The sequence below is a fragment of the Rana temporaria genome, chromosome 11 (genome assembly GCF_905171775.1).
Source record: "Rana temporaria chromosome 11, aRanTem1.1, whole genome shotgun sequence".
Taxonomy (NCBI): domain Eukaryota; kingdom Metazoa; phylum Chordata; class Amphibia; order Anura; family Ranidae; genus Rana; species Rana temporaria.
The window spans coordinates 164,270,200-164,289,460 of NC_053499.1; the positions used below are offsets into that span (position 1 = coordinate 164,270,200).

The following is a 19,261-nucleotide window of genomic DNA, read 5'->3' on the forward strand; positions in this document are numbered from 1 at the left end:
TCAGAGGGTTCCGTCCTTCATCAGAGGGTTCCGTCCTTCATCAGAGGGTTCCGTCCTTCATCAGAGGGTTCCTTCCTTCATCAGAGGGTTCCCTCCTTCATCAGAGGGTTCCTTCCTTCATCAGAGCCTTCCTTCCCTCTTTCATCAGAGGGTTCCTTCTTTCATCAGAGGGTTCCTTCCTTTATCAGAGGGTTCCTTCATCTGAGGGTCCCTTCCTTCATCAGAGGGTCCCTTCCTTCATCAGAGGGTCCCTTCCTTCATCAGAGGGTTCCTTCCTTCTATAGAGGGTCCCTTCATCAGAGGGTTCCTTCCTTCATCAGAGGGTCCCTTCATCAGAGGGTTCCTTCCTTCATCAGAGGGTCCCCTCCTTCATCAGAGGGTTCCTTCCTTCGTCAGAGGGTTCCTTCCTTCATCAGAGGGTTCCTTCCTTCATCAGAGCCTTCCTTCCTTCATCAGAGCCTTCCTTCCTCCCTTCCTTCATCAGAGGGTTCCTTCCTTCATCAGAGGGTTCCTTCCTTCATCAGAGGGTTCCTTCCTTCATCAGAGGGTTCCTTCCTTCATCAGAGGGTTCCTTCCTTCATCAGAGGGTTCCTTCCTTCATCAGAGGGTTCCTTCCTTCATCAGAGGGTTCCTTCCTTCATCAGAGGGTCCCTTCCTTCATCAGAGGGTCCCTTCCTTCATCAGAGGGTCCCTTCCTTCATCAGAGGGTTCCGTCCTTCATCAGAGGGTTCCGTCCTTCATCAGAGGGTTCCGTCCTTCATCAGAGGGTTCCGTCCTTCACCAGAGCCTTCCTTCCTCCCTTCCTTCATCAGAGGGTCCCTTCCTTCATCAGAGGGTCCCTTCCTTCATCAGAGGGTCCCTTCCTTCATCAGAGGGTTCCTTCCTTCATCAGAGCCTTCCTTCCTTCATCAGAGCCTTCCTTCCTCCCTTCCTTCATCAGAGGGTTCCTTCCTTCATCAGAGGGTTCCTTCCTTCATCAGAGGGTTCCTTCCTTCATCAGAGGGTTCCTTCCTTCATCAGAGGGTTCCTTCCTTCATCAGAGGGTTCCTTCCTTCATCAGAGGGTTCCTTCCTTCATCAGAGGGTTCCTTCCTTCACCAGAGCCTTCCTTCATCGGAGCGTTCCTTCCTTCATCGGAGCGTTCCTTCCTTCATCGGAGCGTTTCTTCCTTCATCAGAGCGTTCCTTCCTTCATCAGAGGGTTCCTTCCTTCATCAGAGGGTTCCGTCCTTCATCAGAGGGTTCCGTCCTTCATCAGAGGGTTCCGTCCTTCATCAGAGGGTTCCGTCCTTCATCAGAGGGTTCCTTCCTTCATCAGAGGGTTCCTTCCTTCATCAGAGGGTTCCGTCCTTCATCAGAGGGTTCCGTCCTTCATCAGAGGGTTCCTTCCTTCATCAGAGGGTTCCTTCCTTCATCAGAGGGTTCCTTCCTTCATCAGAGGGTCCCTTCCTTCATCAGAGGGTTCCTTCCTTCATCAGAGGGTTCCTTCCTTCATCAGAGTGTTCCGTCCTTCATCAGAGGGTTCCGTCCTTCATCAGAGGGTTCCTTCCTTCATCAGAGCCTTCCTTCCTTCATCAGAGGGTCCCTTCCTTCATCAGAGGGTCCCTTCCTTCATCAGAGGGTCCCTTCCTTCATCAGAGGGTCCCTTCCTTCATCAGAGGGTCCCTTCCTTCATCAGAGGGTCCCTTCCTTCATCAGAGGGTCCCTTCCTTCATCAGAGCCTTCCTTCCTTCATCAGAGCCTTCCTTCCTCCCTTCCTTCATCAGAGGGTTCCTTCCTTCATCAGAGGGTTCCTTCCTTCATCAGAGGGTTCCTTCCTTCATCAGAGGGTTCCTTCCTTCATCAGAGGGTTCCTTCCTTCATCAGAGGGTTCCTTCCTTCATCAGAGCGTTCCTTCCTTCATCAGAGCGTTCCTTCCTTCATCAGAGGGTTCCGTCCTTCATCAGAGGGTTCAGTCCTTCATCAGAGGGTTCAGTCCTTCATCAGAGGGTTCAGTCCTTCATCAGAGGGTTCCGTCCTTCATCAGAGGGTTCCTTCCTTCATCAGAGGGTTCCTTCCTTCATCAGAGGGTTCCTTCCTTCATCAGAGGGTTCCTTCCTTCATCAGAGGGTTCCGTCCTTCATCAGAGGGTTCCGTCCTTCATCAGAGGGTTCCGTCCTTCATCAGAGGGTTCCTTCCTTCATCAGAGCCTTCCTTCCTTCATCAGAGCCTTCCTTCCTTCATCAGAGGGTTCCGTCCTTCATCAGAGGGTTCCGTCCTTCATCAGAGGGTCCCGTCCTTCATCAGAGGGTCCCGTCCTTCATCAGAGGGTCCCTTCCTTCATCAGAGGGTCCCTTCCTTCATCAGAGCCTTCCTTCCTTCATCAGAGCCTTCCTTCCTTCATCAGAGGGTTCCTTCCTTCATCAGAGCCTTCCTTCCTTCCTTCATCAGAGCCTTCCTTCCTTCCTTCCTTCATCAGAGGGTTCCATCTTTGATCAGAGGGTCCCTTTCTTCATTATTATTCCCCTCATTAGATATACGATGGGATCCGGGCTCACGGGAGGTGAAATCTGTCTTTACAATCAGGAGGAATGATCGGGGGTGGGGCAGTGTCTGATCTCAGCCGAGACTCGCAGTTCTGAGGAGACGCCAGAATGGAAGGAGAGCCGAGACCCGCAGATGTGGATTGTGTGACGAAACGGTGCTGGAAATTCACTTATAAGTGAGCCAAGAAAGTATAGAGAGCGCCAACCCTTCCCCCGCTCACAGGACCCGGCCATCACCATCACACTGAGTGCCAACCCTTCCCCCCGCTCACAGGACCCGGCCATCACCATCACACTGAGTGCCAACCCTTCCCCTGCTCACAGGATTTGGCCACTTCCTCCGCTCACAGGGCCCGGCCACTTCCCCCACTCACAGGGCCCGGCCACTTCCCCCGCTCACAGGGCCCGGCCACTTCCCCCGCTCACAGGACCCAGCCATCACCATCACACTGAGTGCCAACCCTTCCCCCCGCTCACAGGACCCGGCCATCACACTGAGTGCCAACCCTTCCCCCCGCTCACAGGACCCGGCCATCACCATCACACTGAGTGCCAACCCTTCCCCCCGCTCACAGGACCCGGCCACTTCCTCCGCTCACAGGGCCCGGCCACTTCCCCCACTCACAGGGCCCGGCCACTTCCCCCGCTCACAGGGCCCGGCCACTTCCCCCGCTCACAGGACCCGGCCATCACCATCACACTGAGTGCCAACCCTTCCCCCCGCTCACAGGACCCGGCCATCACCATCACACTGAGTGCCAACCCTTCCCCCCGCTCACAGGACCCGGCCATCACCATCACACTGAGTGCCAACCCTTCCCCCCGCTCACAGGACCCGGCCATCACCATCACACTGAGTTCCAACCCTTCCCCCCGCTCACAGGGCCCGGCCACTTCCCCCACTCACAGGGCCCGGCCACTTCCCCCGCTCACAGGACCCGGCCACTTCCCCCGCTCACAGGACCCGGCCACTTCCCCCGGTCACAGGACGCGGCCACTTCCCCCGCTCACAGGACTCGGCCACTTCCCCCGCTCACAGGACTCGGCCACTTCCCCCGCTCACAGGGCCCGGCCACTTCCCCCGCTCACAGGGCCCGGCCACTTCCCCCGCTCAAAGGACCCGGCCACTTCCCCCGCTCACAGGATGCGGCCACTTCCCCCGCTCACAGGGCCCGGCCACTTCCCCCGCTTACAGGGCCTGGCCACTTCCCCCGCTCACAGGGCCCGGCCACTTCCCCCGCTCACAGGACCCGGCCATCACCATCACACTGAGTGCCAACCCTTTCCCCCCGCTCACAGGACCCGGCCATCACACTGAGTGCCAACCCTTCCCCCCGCTCACAGGACCCGGCCATCACCATCATACTGAGTGCCAACCCTTCCCCCCGCTCACAGGACCCGGCCATCACCATCACACTGAGTGCCAACCCTTCCCCCCGCTCACAGGGCCCGGCCACTTCCCCCACCCACAGGGCCCGGCCACTTCCCCCGCTCACAGGACCCGGCCACTTCCCCCGCTCACAGGACCCGGCCACTTCCCCCGCTCACAGGACGCGGCCACTTCCCCCGCTCACAGGACGCGGCCACTTCCCCCGCTCACAGGACTCGGCCACTTCCCCCGCTCACAGGACCCGGCCACTTCCCCCGCTCACAGGGCCCGGCCACCTCCCCCGCTCACAGGGCCCGGCCACTTCCCCCGCTCAAAGGACCCGGCCACTTCCCCCGCTCACAGGATGCGGCCACTTCCCCCGCTCACAGGGCCCGGCCACTTCCCCCGCTTACAGGGCCTGGCCACTTCCCCCGCTCACAGGACCCGGCCACTTCCCTTGCTCACAGGGCCTGACCACTTCCCCCGCTCACAGGGCCCGACCACTTCCCCCGCTCACAGGAGTCGCCCATCATCTTCATCCTACATGACACTGAGCGGCAACCCTTCTCCCACGCTATGGAGGATCATCCTGAAGTCCTCCAAAAAGAAAACATCTGTCTTCATACAAAAACTTGGAATATCCAGGCTCAAACTTACTGACCAATCAGCAACCAACCAAATTCACCTGTCTTAACAGTGTGCGTTAAAAACAGAGGTTTAGTTGCACGCATTTGAAAATGCATGTGTAAGCTGCAGGCCCCGTCAAGGCTCTCTGTATACTGCAGTCCCAACTATAACATTGCATTTTAAGTTTCCTCAGTAGGAGCACATGACTGCTGATGGATAGATAAGGGGGAGGTGACTGGAGGTAGCCCAGCCCTCATTAAAGGGGCAGGAGCACACTCAGCACATGGAAGCAAAGTGCGCTGCCTGACCACAATGACATACAACAAAAGTCACTGCCCCCTACCTGTGACTGGTCTATACAATCAGGAGCGCTGGAGAGGACGCATATATGGAATCTCCAGGCTCAAACCCTACTGAGGAGACCTCAAATGCAATGTTATAGTTGGGACTGCAGTACACAGAGTGCCTTGACGGGGCCTGCAGTACACAGAGAGCCTTGACGGGGCCTGCAGTACACAGAGAGCCTTGACGGGGCCTGCACTACACAGAGAGCCTTGACGGGGCCTGCAGTACACAGAGAGCCTTGACGGGGCCTGCAGTACACAGAGAGCCTTGACGGGGCCTGCAGTACACAGAGAGCCTTGACGGGGCCTGCAGTACACAGAGAGCCTTGACGGGGCCTGCAGTACACAGAGAGCCTTGACGGGGCCTGCAGTACACAGAGAGCCTTGACGGGGCCTGCAGTACACAGAGAGCCTTGACGGGGCCTGCACTACACAGAGCCTTGACGGGGCCTGCACTACACAGAGAGCCTTGACGGGGCCTGCACTACACAGAGAGCCTTGACGGGGCCTGCAGTACACAGAGAGCCTTGACGGGGCCTGCACTACACAGAGAGCCTTGACGGGGCCTGCACTACACAGAGCCTTGACGGGGCCTGCAGTACACAGAGAGCCTTGACGGGGCCTGCAGCTTACACATGCATTTTCAAATGCGTGCAACTAAACCTCTGTTTTTAACGCACACTGTTAGGTGAATTTGGTTGGTTGCTGATTGGTCGGTAAGTTTGAGCCTGGATATTCCATGTTTGTGTATGTATATGCGCCCTTTCCAGCGCTCCTCATTGTATAGACCAATCATAGGTAGGGGCAGTGACTTTTGTTTGTTGTAACCTCTGTCTTCAGCACATGGCTCGCGCCCTTTGTTACCTCCCCCTACTTCCTGCCAACATCACTTCCTGTTCTATGAGCTCCATGAAACCAAAGGGGTTCATTAACTTATGAATACGGGAAGCCCAACGTCTAATAATGGCGCAATGTAACTCAATCATTCTATATATTTATGTTCTAAACTAGCCGCAGCGACGCGTTTCACATCGTGTCTCATTTCATTTATCTCGTGTCTCTATATATTGGAATTGTAGATCAATGAATTGGATTGAATTTACATGTCGTAGTTCTGTGTATGGATCTCGTCCCAGAGGCTCCTCCCCTTCTGTATTTCTATAGGTTGGAATTGTATGACCTGGGATCAGAAGTATGGGAAAGTCTTACAGAGGGACGATTTCCCAATGAGGGTCCCTGGTGACATCGATCGATGTAGAATTACAGAGGGACTATTTCCCAATGAGGGTCCCTGGTGACATCGATCGATGTAGAATTACAGAGGGACGATTTCCCAATCAGGGTCCCTGGTGACATCGATCGATGTAGAATTACAGAGGGACTATTTCCCAATCAGGGTCCCTGGTGACATCGATCGATGTAGAATTACAGAGGGACTATTTCCCAATGAGGGTCCCTGGTGACATCGATCGATGTAGAATTACAGAGGGACTATTTCCCAATGAGGGTCCCTGGTGACATCGATCGATGTAGAATTACAGAGGGACGATTTCCCAATCAGGGTCCCTGGTGACATCGATCGATGTAGAATTACAGAGGGACTATTTCCCAATGAGGGTCCCTGGTGACATCGATCGATGTAGAATTACAGAGGGACTATTTCCCAATGAGGGTCCCTGGTGACATCGATCGATGTAGAATTACAGAGGGACGATTTCCCAATGAGGGTCCCTGGTGACATCGATCGATGTAGAATTACAGAGGGACGATTTCCCAATGAGGGTCCCTGGTGACATCGATCGATGTAGAATTACAGAGGGACTATTTCCCAATGAGGGTCCCTGGTGACATCGATCGATGTAGAATTACAGAGGGACTATTTCCCAATGAGGGTCCCTGGTGACATCGATCGATGTAGAATTACAGAGGGACTATTTCCCAATGAGGGTCCCTGGTGACATCGATCGATGTAGAATTACAGAGGGACTATTTCCCAATGAGGGTCCCTGGTGACATCGATCGATGTAGAATTACAGAGGGACTATTTCCCAATGAGGGTCCCTGGTGACATCGATCGATGTAGAATTACAGAGGGACTATTTCCCAATGAGGGTCCCTGGTGACATCGATCGATGTAGAATTTAATCCCGCGGTTTATTCCTGTCTTTAGGAAGAAGAGGAGCGAAGGGAGACGGGGGCTGGGAATGATGACACGGAGGAGGAGGAGGAAGAAGAGGACGATGTGAAGATCTCTCCACTTGACGGGGTTCTGGCGTCACGAATTAAGGAGGCCGCCCACAAAGTGCTGGAGGCCGTGAGGAAGTGTCTGGCTCTGCTGCTGCTGGCATTGGCAGGTAAAGAACCGTCATGGCAGCCTGGGAACCTGTCCTGTTATACCGCTGGATGGTCTTGGCCACCAAGCTGACGCTCAGTTTCAGGGTCTTGGCAATTTTCTTATAGCCTAGGCCAGTGATGGGGAACCTCGGCACCCCAGATGTTTTAGAACTACATTTCCCATGATGCTCCACTACACTGAAGAGTTCAAGAGGATCATGGGAAAAGTAGTTCTAAAACATCCGGGGTGCCGAGGTTCCCCATCACTGTAGAGCAGGGATCCTCAAACTACGGCCCTCCAGCTGTTGTAGAACTACACGTCCCATGAGGCATTGCAACACACTGACATGACTGGGCATGATGGGAATTGTAGTTTCTGAACAACTGGAGGGCCGTAGTTTGAAGACCCCTGCTGTAGAGCAACAATCCTCCTTATCAGATCCTCTGAGTTCTTTGCCAGGAGGGGCCATGTTGTCCTTCCAGTGACCAGTATGAGGGAGGGGGTTACTCTGGGGGGGGCGGGATTATTATCTGAGGGGCCATGTTGTCCTTCTAGTGACCAGTATGAGGGAGGGGGTTGCTCTGGGGGAGGGAGGGTGATTTTTATCTGAGGGGCCATGTTGTCCTTCCAGTGACCAGTATTAGGGAGGGGGTTACTCTGGGGGAGGGGGGTATTATTATCTGAGGGGCCATGTTGTCCTTCCAGTGACCAGTATGAGGGAGGGGGTTGCTCTGGGGGAGGGAGGGTGATTATTATCTGAGGGGGCCATGTTGTCCTTCCAGTGACCAGTATTAGGGAGGGGGTTACTCTGGGGGGGTGATTATTATCTGAGGGGGCCATGTTGTCCTTCCAGTGACCAGTATGAGGGAGGGGGTTACTCTGGGGGAGGGGGGTATTATTATCTGAGGGGCCATGTTGTCCTTCCAGTGACCAGTATTAGGGAGGGGGTTACTCTGGGGGGGGTGATTTTTATCTGAGGGGGCCATGTTGTCCTTCCAGTGACCAGTATTAGGGAGGGGGTTACTCTGGGGGGGGGTGATTTTTATCTGAGGGGGCCATGTTGTCCTTCCAGTGACCAGTATTAGGGAGGGGGTTACTCTGGGGGAGGGGGGTATTATTGAGGGGCCATGTTGTCCTTCCAGTGACCAGTATGAGGGAGGGGGTTACTCTGGGGGGGCGGGATTATTATCTGAGGGGCCATGTTGTCCTTCCAGTGACCAGTATGAGGGAGGGGGTTACTCTGGGGGGGGGCAGGATTATTATCTGAGGGGCCATGTTGTCCTTCCAGTGACCAGTATGAGGGAGGGGGTTGCTCTGGGGGAGGGGGGGTGATTTTTATCTGAGGGGCCATGTTGTCCTTCCAGTGACCAGTATGAGGGAGGGGGTTGCTCTGGGGGAGGGAGGGTGATTTTTATCTGAGGGGGCCATGTTGTCCTTCCAGTGACCAGTATTAGGGAGGGGGTTACTCTGGGGGGGGGATTATTATCTGAGGGGGCCATGTTGTCCTTCCAGTGACCAGTATTAGGGAGGGGGTTACTCTGGGGAGGGAGGGTGATTTTTATCTGAGGGGCCATGTTGTCCTTCCAGTGACCAGTATGAGGGAGGGGGTTGCTCTGGGGGGGGGGGGGTATTATTATCTGAGGGGCCATGTTGTCCTTCCAGTGACCAGTATGAGGGAGGGGGTTACTCTGGGGGGGGCGGGATTATTATCTGAGGGGCCATGTTGTCCTTCCAGTGACCAGTATGAGGGAGGGGGTTACTCTGGGGGGGGCGGGATTATTATCTGAGGGGCCATGTTGTCCTTCTAGTGACCAGTATGAGGGAGGGGGTTGCTCTGGGGGAGGGAGGGTGATTTTTATCTGAGGGGCCATGTTGTCCTTCCAGTGACCAGTATTAGGGAGGGGGTTACTCTGGGGGAGGGGGGTATTATTATCTGAGGGGCCATGTTTTCCTTCCAGTGACCAGTATGAGGGAGGGGGTTGCTCTGGGGGAGGGAGGGTGATTATTATCTGAGGGGGCCATGTTGTCCTTCCAGTGACCAGTATTAGGGAGGGGGTTACTCTGGGGGGGTGATTATTATCTGAGGGGGCCATGTTGTCCTTCCAGTGACCAGTATGAGGGAGGGGGTTACTCTGGGGGAGGGGGGTATTATTATCTGAGGGGCCATGTTGTCCTTCCAGTGACCAGTATTAGGGAGGGGGTTACTCTGGGGGGGGTGATTTTTATCTGAGGGGGCCATGTTGTCCTTCCAGTGACCAGTATTAGGGAGGGGGTTACTCTGGGGGGGGTGATTTTTATCTGAGGGGGCCATGTTGTCCTTCCAGTGACCAGTATGAGGGAGGGGGTTACTCTGGGGGGGCGGGATTATTATCTGAGGGGCCATGTTGTCCTTCCAGTGACCAGTATGAGGGAGGGGGTTACTCTGGGGGGGGGGGGGATTATTATCTGAGGGGCCATGTTGTCCTTCCAGTGACCAGTATGAGGGAGGGGGTTGCTCTGGGGGAGGGGGGGTGATTTTTATCTGAGGGGCCATGTTGTCCTTCCAGTGACCAGTATGAGGGAGGGGGTTGCTCTGGGGGAGGGAGGGTGATTTTTATCTGAGGGGGCCATGTTGTCCTTCCAGTGACCAGTATTAGGGAGGGGGTTACTCTGGGGGGGGGATTATTATCTGAGGGGGCCATGTTGTCCTTCCAGTGACCAGTATTAGGGAGGGGGTTACTCTGGGGGGGGGGGTGATTTTTATCTGAGGGGGCCATGTTGTCCTTCCAGTGACCAGTATTAGGGAGGGGGTTACTCTGGGGAGGGAGGGTGATTTTTATCTGAGGGGCCATGTTGTCCTTCCAGTGACCAGTATGAGGGAGGGGGTTGCTCTGGGGGGGGGGGTATTATTATCTGAGGGGCCATGTTGTCCTTCCAGTGACCAGTATGAGGGAGGGGGTTACTCTGGGGGGGGCGGGATTATTATCTGAGGGGCCATGTTGTCCTTCCAGTGACCAGTATGAGGGAGGGGGTTACTCTGGGGGGGGGGGGATTATTATCTGAGGGGCCATGTTGTCCTTCTAGTGACCAGTATGAGGGAGGGGGTTGCTCTGGGGGAGGGAGGGTGATTTTTATCTGAGGGGCCATGTTGTCCTTCCAGTGACCAGTATTAGGGAGGGGGTTACTCTGGGGGAGGGGGGTATTATTATCTGAGGGGCCATGTTGTCCTTCCAGTGACCAGTATGAGGGAGGGGGTTGCTCTGGGGGAGGGAGGGTGATTATTATCTGAGGGGGCCATGTTGTCCTTCCAGTGACCAGTATTAGGGAGGGGGTTACTCTGGGGGGGTGATTATTATCTGAGGGGGCCATGTTGTCCTTCCAGTGACCAGTATGAGGGAGGGGGTTACTCTGGGGGAGGGGGGTATTATTATCTGAGGGGCCATGTTGTCCTTCCAGTGACCAGTATGAGGGAAGGGGTTGCTCTGGAGTGGGGGGTGATTTTTATCTGAGGGGGCCATGTTGTCCTTCCAGTGATCAGTATGATGGAGGGGGTTGCTCTGGGGGGGGGGGGGTGATTATTATCTGAGGGGGCCATGTTGTCCTTTCAGTGACCAGTATGAGGAAGGGGGTTACTCTGGGGGGGGGGGTTATCTGAGGGGGCCATGTTGTCCTTCCAGTGACCAGTATGAGGGAGGGGGTTACTCTGGGGGAGGGGGGGTGATTTTTATCTGAGGGGCCATGTTGTCCTTCCAGTGACCAGTATGAGGGAGGGGGTTGCTCTGGGGGAGGGAGGGTGATTTTTATCTGAGGGGGCCATGTTGTCCTTCCAGTGACCAGTATTAGGGAGGGGGTTACTCTGGGTGGGGGATTATTATCTGAGGGGGCCATGTTGTCCTTCCAGTGACCAGTATTAGGGAGGGGGTTGCTCTGGGGGGGGGGGGGTGATTTTTATCTGAGGGGCCATGTTGTCCTTCCAGTGACCAGTATGAGGGAGGGGGTTACTCTGGGGGGGGGGGGGATTTTTATCTGAGGGGGCCATGTTGTCCTTTCAGTGACCAGTATTAGGGAGGGGGTTACTCTGGGGGGGGGGATTATTATCTGAGGGGGCCATGTTGTCCTTCCAGTGACCAGTATGAGGGAGGGGGTTGCTCTTGGGGGGGGGGGGTGATTTTTATCTGAGGGGCCATGTTGTCCTTCCAGTGACCAGTATGAGGGAGGGGGTTGCTCTGGGGGGGGGGGGGGATTTTTATCTGAGGGGGCCATGTTGTCCTTCCAGTGACCAGTATGAGGGAGGGGGTTGCTCTGGGGGGGGGGGGTGATTATTATCTGAGGGGCCATGTTGTCCTTCCAGTGACCAGTATTAGGGAGGGGGTTACTCTGGGGGGGGGGGGTGATTTTTATCTGAGGGGGCCATGTTGTCCTTTCAGTGACCAGTATTAGGGAGGGGGTTACTCTGGGGGGGGGGATTATTATCTGAGGGGGCCATGTTGTCCTTCCAGTGACCAGTATGAGGGAGGGGGTTGCTCTTGGGGGGGGGGGGGTGATTTTTATCTGAGGGGCCATGTTGTCCTTCCAGTGACCAGTATGAGGGAGGGGGTTGCTCTGGGGGGGGGGTGATTTTTATCTGAGGGGGCCATGTTGTCCTTCCAGTGACCAGTATGAGGGAGGGGGTTGCTCTGGGGGGGGGGGGTGATTATTATCTGAGGGGCCATGTTGTCCTTCCAGTGACCAGTATTAGGGAGGGGGTTACTCTGGGGGAGGGGGGTGATTTTTATCTGAGGGGCCATGTTGTCCTTCCAGTGCCCAGTATGAGGGAGGGGGTTGCTCTGGGGGAGGGAGGGTGATTTTTATCTGAGGGGGCCATGTTGTCCTTCCAGTGACCAGTATGAGGGAGGGGGTTGCTCTGGGGGGGGGGGGTGATTATTATCTGAGGGGGCCATGTTGTCCTTCCAGTGACCAGTATGAGGGAAGGGGTTACTCTGGGGGGGGGGGATTATTATCTGAGGGGCCATGTTGTCCTTCCAGTGACCAGTATGAGGGAAGGGGTTACTCTGGGGGGGGGGGGATTATTATCTGAGGGGCCATGTTGTCCTTCCAGTGACCAGTATTAGGGAGGGGGTTGCTCTGGGGGAGGGGGGGGTGATTTTTATCTGAGGGGGCCATGTTGTCCTTCCAGTGACCAGTATTAGGGAGGGGGTTGCTCTGGGGGGGGGGGGGTGATTTTTATCTGAGGGGGCCATGTTGTCCTTCCAGTGACCAGTATGAGGGAGGGGGTTGCTCTGGGGGGGGGGTGATTATTATCTGAGGGGGCCATGTTGTCCTTCCAGTGACCAGTATGAGGGAGGGGGTTGCTCTGGGGGGGGGTGATTTTTATCTGAGGGGGCCATGTTGTCCTTCCAGTGACCAGTATTAGGGAGGGGGTTGCTCTGGGGGAGGGGGGGTGATTTTTATCTGAGGGGGCCATGTTGTCCTTCCAGTGACCAGTATGAGGGAGGGGGTTGCTCTGGGGGGGGGGGTGATTATTATCTGAGGGGGCCATGTTGTCCTTCCAGTGACCAGTATGAGGGAGGGGGTTGCTCTGGGGGGGGTGATTTTTATCTGAGGGGGCCATGTTGTCCTTCCAGTGACCAGTATGAGGGAAGGGGTTACTCTGGGGGGGGGTGATTATTATCTGAGGGGGCCATGTTGTCCTTCCAGTGACCAGTATGAGGGAGGGGGTTGCTCTGGGGGGGGTGATTTTTATCTGAGGGGGCCATGTTGTCCTTCCAGTGACCAGTATGAGGGAGGGGGTTGCTCTGGGGGAGGGGGGGTGATTATTATCTGAGGGGGCCATGTTGTCCTTCCAGTGACCAGTATGAGGGAGGGGGTTGCTCTGGGGGGGGGGGGTGATTTTTATCTGAGGGGGCCATGTTGTCCTTCCAGTGACCAGTATTAGGGAGGGGGTTGCTCTGGGGGAGGGGGGGTGATTTTTATCTGAGGGGGCCATGTTGTCCTTCCAGTGACCAGTATGAGGGAGGGGGTTACTCTGGGGGGGGGGGGTGATTTTTATCTGAGGGGGCCATGTTGTCCTTCCAGTGACCAGTATGAGGGAGGGGGTTGCTCTGGGGGAGGGGGGGGTGATTTTTATCTGAGGGGGCCATGTTGTCCTTCCAGTGACCAGTATGAGGGAGGGGGTTGCTCTGGGGGAGGGAGGGTGATTTTTATCTGAGGGGGCCATGTTGTCCTTCCAGTGACCAGTATTAGGGAGGGGGTTACTCTGGGTGGGGGATTATTATCTGAGGGGGCCATGTTGTCCTTCCAGTGACCAGTATTAGGGAGGGGGTTACTCTGGGGGGGGGGGTGATGATTTTTATCTGAGGGGGCCATGTTGTCCTTTCAGTGACCAGTATTAGGGAGGGGGTTGCTCTGGGGGGGGGGTGATTTTTATCTGAGGGGGCCATGTTGTCCTTCCAGTGACCAGTATTAGGGAGGGGGTTGCTCTGGGGGAGGGGGGGTGATTTTTATCTGAGGGGGCCATGTTGTCCTTCCAGTGACCAGTATGAGGGAGGGGGTTGCTCTGGGGGGGGGGGTGGTGATTTTTATCTGAGGGGCCATGTTGTCCTTCCAGTGACCAGTATGAGGGAGGGGGTTGCTCTGGGGGAGGGGGGGTGATTATTATCTGAGGGGGCCATGTTGTCCTTCCAGTGACCAGTATGAGGGAAGGGGTTGCTCTGGGGGAGGGGGGGTGATTTTTATCTGAGGGGGCCATGTTGTCCTTCCAGTGACCAGTATTAGGGAGGGGGTTGCTCTGGGGGGGGGGGGGGTGATTATTATCTGAGGGGCCATGTTGTCCTTCCAGGGACCAGTATGAGGGAGGGGGTTGCTCTGGGGGGGGGGGTGATTTTTATCTGAGGGGGCCATGTTGTCCTTCCAGTGACCAGTATGAGGGAAGGGGTTGCTCTGGGGGAGGGGGGTGATTTTTATCTGAGGGGGCCATGTTGTCCTTCCAGTGACCAGTATTAGGGAGGGGGTTGCTCTGGGGGGGCGGTGATTATTATCTGAGGGGGCCATGTTGTCCTTCCAGTGACCAGTATAAGGGAGGGGGTTGCTCTGGGGGGGGGGGGATTATTATCTGAGGGGGCCATGTTGTCCTTCCAGTGACCAGTATAAGGGAGGGTGTTGCTCTGGGTGGGGGTATTTTTATCTGAGGGGGCCATGTTGTCCTTCCAGTGACCAGTATTAGGGAGGGGGTTGCCCGGGGGGGGGGGGGTGGTTTTTATCTGAGGGGGCCATGTTGTCCTTCCAGTGACCAGTATGAGGGAGGGGGTTGCTCTGGGGGGGGGGGGTGATTATTATCTGAGGGGGCCATGTTGTCCTTCCAGTGACCAGTATGAGGGAGGGGGTTGCTCTGGGGGGGGGGTGATTATTATCTGAGGGGGCCATGTTGTCCTTCCAGTGAGGGAGGGGGTTGCTCTGGGGGGGGGGTGATTATTATCTGAGGGGGCCATGTTGTCCTTCCAGTGACCAGTATGAGGGAAGGGGTTACTCTGGGGGGGGGGGATTATTATCTGAGGGGCCATGTTGTCCTTCCAGTGACCAGTATGAGGGAAGGGGTTGCTCTGGGGGAGGGGGGGGGGGGTGATTTTTATCTGAGGGGCCATGTTGTCCTTCCAGTGACCAGTATGAGGAAAGGGGTTACTCTGGGGGGGGGGGGTGATTTTTATCTGAGGGGGCCATGTTGTCCTTCCAGTGACCAGTATGAGGGAGGGGGTTGCTCTGGGGGGGGGGTGATTTTTATCTGAGGGGGCCATGTTGTCCTTCCAGTGACCAGTATGAGGGAGGGGGTTGCTCTGGGGCAGGGGGGGTGATTATTATCTGAGGGGGCCATGTTGTCCTTCCAGTGACCAGTATTAGGGAGGGGGTTGCTCTGGGGCAGGGGGGGTGATTATTATCTGAGGGGGCCATGTTGTCCTTCCCGTGACCAGTATGAGGGAGGGGGTTGCTCTGGGGCAGGGGGGGTGATTATTATCTGAGGGGGCCATGTTGTCCTTCCAGTGACCAGTATGAGGGAGGGGGTTGCTCTGGGGGAGGGGGGGTGATTTTTATCTGAGGGGGCCATGTTGTCCTTCCAGTGACCAGTATTAGGGAGGGGGTTACTCTGGGGGGGGGGTGATTATTATCTGAGGGGGCCATGTTGTCCTTCCAGTGACCAGTATTAGGGAGGGGGTTACTCTGGGGGGGGGGTGATTATTATCTGAGGGGCCATGTTGTCCTTCCAGTGACCAGTATGAGGGAGGGGGTTGCTCTGGGGGGGGGGGGTGATTTTTATCTGAGGGGGCCATGTTGTCCTTCCAGTGACCAGTATTAGGGAGGGGGTTACTCTGGGGGGGGGGGGTGATTATTATCTGAGGGGGCCATGTTGTCCTTCCAGTGACCAGTATTAGGGAGGGGGTTACTCTGGGGGGGGGGGTGATTATTATCTGAGGGGGCCATGTTGTCCTTCCAGTGACCAGTATTAGGGAGGGGGTTACTCTGGGGGGGGGGTGATTATTATCTGAGGGGGCCATGTTGTCCTTCCAGTATTAGGGAGGGGGTTACTCTGGGGGGGGGTGATTATTATCTGAGGGGCCATGTTGTCCTTCCAGTGACCAGTATTAGGGAGGGGGTTGCTCTGGGGGGGGGGTGATTTTTATCTGAGGGGGCCATGTTGTCCTTCCAGTGACCAGTATGAGGGAGGGGGTTGCTCTGGGGGGGGGGTGATTATTATCTGAGGGGGCCATGTTGTCCTTCCAGTGACCAGTATGAGGGAGGGGGTTGCTCTGGGGGAGGGGGGGGTGATATTTATCTGAGGGGGCCATGTTGTCCTTCCAGTGACCAGTATGAGGGAGGGGGTTGCTCTGGGGGAGGGGGGGTGATTATTATCTGAGGGGCCATGTTGTCCTTCCAGTGACCAGTATTAGGGAGGGGGTTGCTCTGGGGGGGGGGTGATTTTTATCTGAGGGGGCCATGTTGTCCTTCCAGTGACCAGTATGAGGGAGGGGGTTGCTCTGGGGGGGGGGGGGTGATTATTATTTGAGGGGCCATGTTGTCCTTCCAGTGACCAGTATGAGGGAGGGGGTTGCTCTGGGGGGGGGGTGATTATTATCTGAGGGGGCCATGTTGTCCTTCCAGTGACCAGTATTAGGGAGGGGGTTACTCTGGGGAGGGAGGGTGATTTTTATCTGAGGGGGCCATGTTGTCCTTCCAGTGACCAGTATTAGGGAGGGGGTTGCTCTGGGGGAGGGGGGGTGATTTTTATCTGAGGGGGCCATGTTGTCCTTCCAGTGACCAGTATGAGGGAGGGGGTTGCTCTGGGGGGGGGGGGATTATTATCTGAGGGGGCCATGTTGTCCTTCCAGTGACCAGTATGAGGGAGGGGGTTGCTCTGGGGGGGGTGATTATTATCTGAGGGGGCCATGTTGTCCTTCCAGTGACCAGTATGAGGGAGGGGGTTGCTCTGGGGGGGGGGGGTGATTATTATCTGAGGGGGCCATGTTGTCCTTCCAGTGACCAGTATGAGGGAGGGGGTTGCTCTGGGGGGGGGGGTGATTATTATCTGAGGGGGCCATGTTGTCCTTCCAGTGACCAGTATGAGGGAGGGGGTTGCTCTGGGGGGGGGGGTGATTATTATCTGAGGGGGCCATGTTGTCCTTCCAGTGACCAGTATTAGGGAGGGGGTTGCTCTGGGGGAGGGGGGGTGATTATTATCTGAGGGGGCCATGTTGTCCTTCCAGTGACCAGTATGAGGGAGGGGGTTGCTCTGGGGGAGGGGGGGTGATTATTATCTGAGGGGGCCATGTTGTCCTTCCAGTGACCAGTATAAGGGAGGGGGTTGCTCTGGGGGGGGGGGGTGATTTTTATCTGAGGGGTCCATGTTGTCCTTCCAGTGACCAGTATTAGGGAGGGGGTTGCTCTGGGGGAGGGGGGGTGATTTTTATCTGAGGGGGCCATGTTGTCCTTCCAGTGACCAGTATGAGGGAGGGGGTTGCTCTGGGGGGGGGGGTGATTATTATCTGAGGGGGCCATGTTGTCCTTCCAGTGACCAGTATGAGGGAGGGGGTTGCTCTGGGGGGGGTGATTATTATCTGAGGGGGCCATGTTGTCCTTCCAGTGACCAGTATGAGGGAGGGGGTTGCTCTGGGGGGGGGGGGTGATTATTATCTGAGGGTGCCATTTTGTCCTTCCAGTGACCAGTATGAGGGAGGGGGTTGCTCTGGGGGAGGGGGCCATGTTGTCCTTCCAGTGACCAGTATGAGGGAGGGGGTTGCTCTGGGGGGGGGGGGGGATTATTATCTGAGGGGGCCATGTTGTCCTTCCAGTGACCAGTATTAGGGAGGGGGTTGCTCTGGGGGAGGGGGTGGTGATTTTTATCTGAGGGGCCATGTTGTCCTTCCAGTGACCAGTATTAGGGAGGGGGTTGCTCTGGGGGGGGGTGATTATTATCTGAGGGGGCCATGTTGTCCTTCCAGTGACCAGTATGAGGGAGGGGGTTGCTCTGGGGGGGGGGTGATTATTATCTGAGGGGGCCATGTTGTCCTTCCAGTGACCAGTATTAGGGAGGGGGTTGCTCTGGGGGGGGGTGATTATTATCTGAGGGGGCCTTCCTTCATCAGAGGGTCCCTTCTTTCATCAGGGGGGCAGGTGATTTTTATCTGAGGGGCGGGGTTGCTCTGGGGGAGGTGATTATTATCTTGGGGGGGGGGGTGATTTTTATCTGAGGGGGGGTTGCTCTGGGGGAGGTGATTATTATCTTGGGGGGGAGGTGATTTTTATCTGAGGGGCGGGGTTTCTCTGGGGGGCAGGTGATTTTTATCTGAGGGGCGGGGTTGCTCTGGGGGAGGTGATTATTATCTGAGGGGGTTGGGGGGGGGTGATTTTTATCTGAGGGGGGGTTGCTCTGGGGGGGTGATTTTTATCTGAGGGGGGGTTGCTTTCGGGGTTTTTTGAAGGAGAACGTCATTAAAGGTAAGTTGCTCCTATTGGGAGGTTTGGTTGAAGTCTCACTCACCGCATTTCTTTTATCCAGGAATCGCCGTTCCCTCCGCCTTCTCTGCCGTCTACTACTTGGTTTTCATTGGCTTTTGCACGTGGTGGGCGTGTCACTTCCCCATCAGCCATATTGGACTGAACACGCTAAGCGTCATGGTCGGCTTTTTCGCTGGAGGTCACCTGATCTGTCTGTACGGCTACCAAACCCCGTTCATCCAAGAGCTGTTCCCTTCTGCGGAGCTGTGGGCGAGGTAAGTGTCCCTCTGACTGGAAATGTGTGGGTGAGGTAAGTGTCCCTCTGACTGGAAATGTGTGGGTGAGGTAAGTGTCCCTCTGATTGGAAATGTGTGGGCGAGGTAAGTGTCCCTCTGACTGGAAATGTGTGGGTGGGGTAAGTGTCCCTCTGACTGGAAATGTGTGGGCGAGGTAAATGTCCCTCTGATTGGAAATGTGTGGGTGAGGTAAGTGTCCCTCTGACTGGAAATGTGTGGGTGGGGTAAGTGTCCCTCTGACTGGAAATGTGTGGGCGAGGTAAGTGTCCCTCTGATTGGAAATGTGTGGGTGAGGTAAGTGTCCCTCTGACTGGAAATGTGTGGGTGAGGTAAGTGTCCCTCTGGAAATGTGTGGGTGAGGTAAGTGTCCCTCTGATTGGAAATGTGTGGGTGAGGTAAGTGTCCCTCTGACTGGAAATGTGTGGGCGAGGTAAGTGTCCCTCTGACTGGAAATGTGTGGGTGAGGTAAGTGTCCCTCTGGAAATGTGTGGGTGAGGTAAGTAACCCTCTGACTGGAAATGTGTGGGTGAGGTAAGTGTCCCTCTGGAAATGTGTGGGCGAGGTAAGTGTCCCTCTGACTGGCGGGAGAATAATGTGTGACGAATGGCGGGGAATGTGGCGGCCGATCGTTTTCTCTCACATTCTCCACTTTCCTTCTTCTCATTATTCAGGCTGTAAATTTTCTCCAATACTAAGCCACACCCACCTCCATGTACTGGACAAGCAGATCTGCCTCCATGTACTGACACATCTGATTAGGGATGAGGTCGGGTGATCGGCGGGGATGAGGTCGGGTGATCGGCGG

The 19,261-nt window shown here is 55.8% G+C and overlaps 1 protein-coding gene across 1 annotated transcript in view; it reads left to right on the plus strand.

Annotated features, from left to right (window-relative positions):
• LOC120918007 (piezo-type mechanosensitive ion channel component 1-like) overlaps nucleotides 1-19,261 on the plus strand; it is a 31,462-nt gene extending 12,201 nt beyond the window's left edge. The window contains exons 4-5 of the mRNA XM_040329672.1: nucleotides 7,034-7,217; nucleotides 18,222-19,261. Coding sequence (XP_040185606.1) covers nucleotides 7,034-7,217; nucleotides 18,222-18,439 — 402 coding nt within the window. The 3' untranslated portion in view covers nucleotides 18,440-19,261. The remainder of the gene's footprint in view (nucleotides 1-7,033; nucleotides 7,218-18,221) is intronic.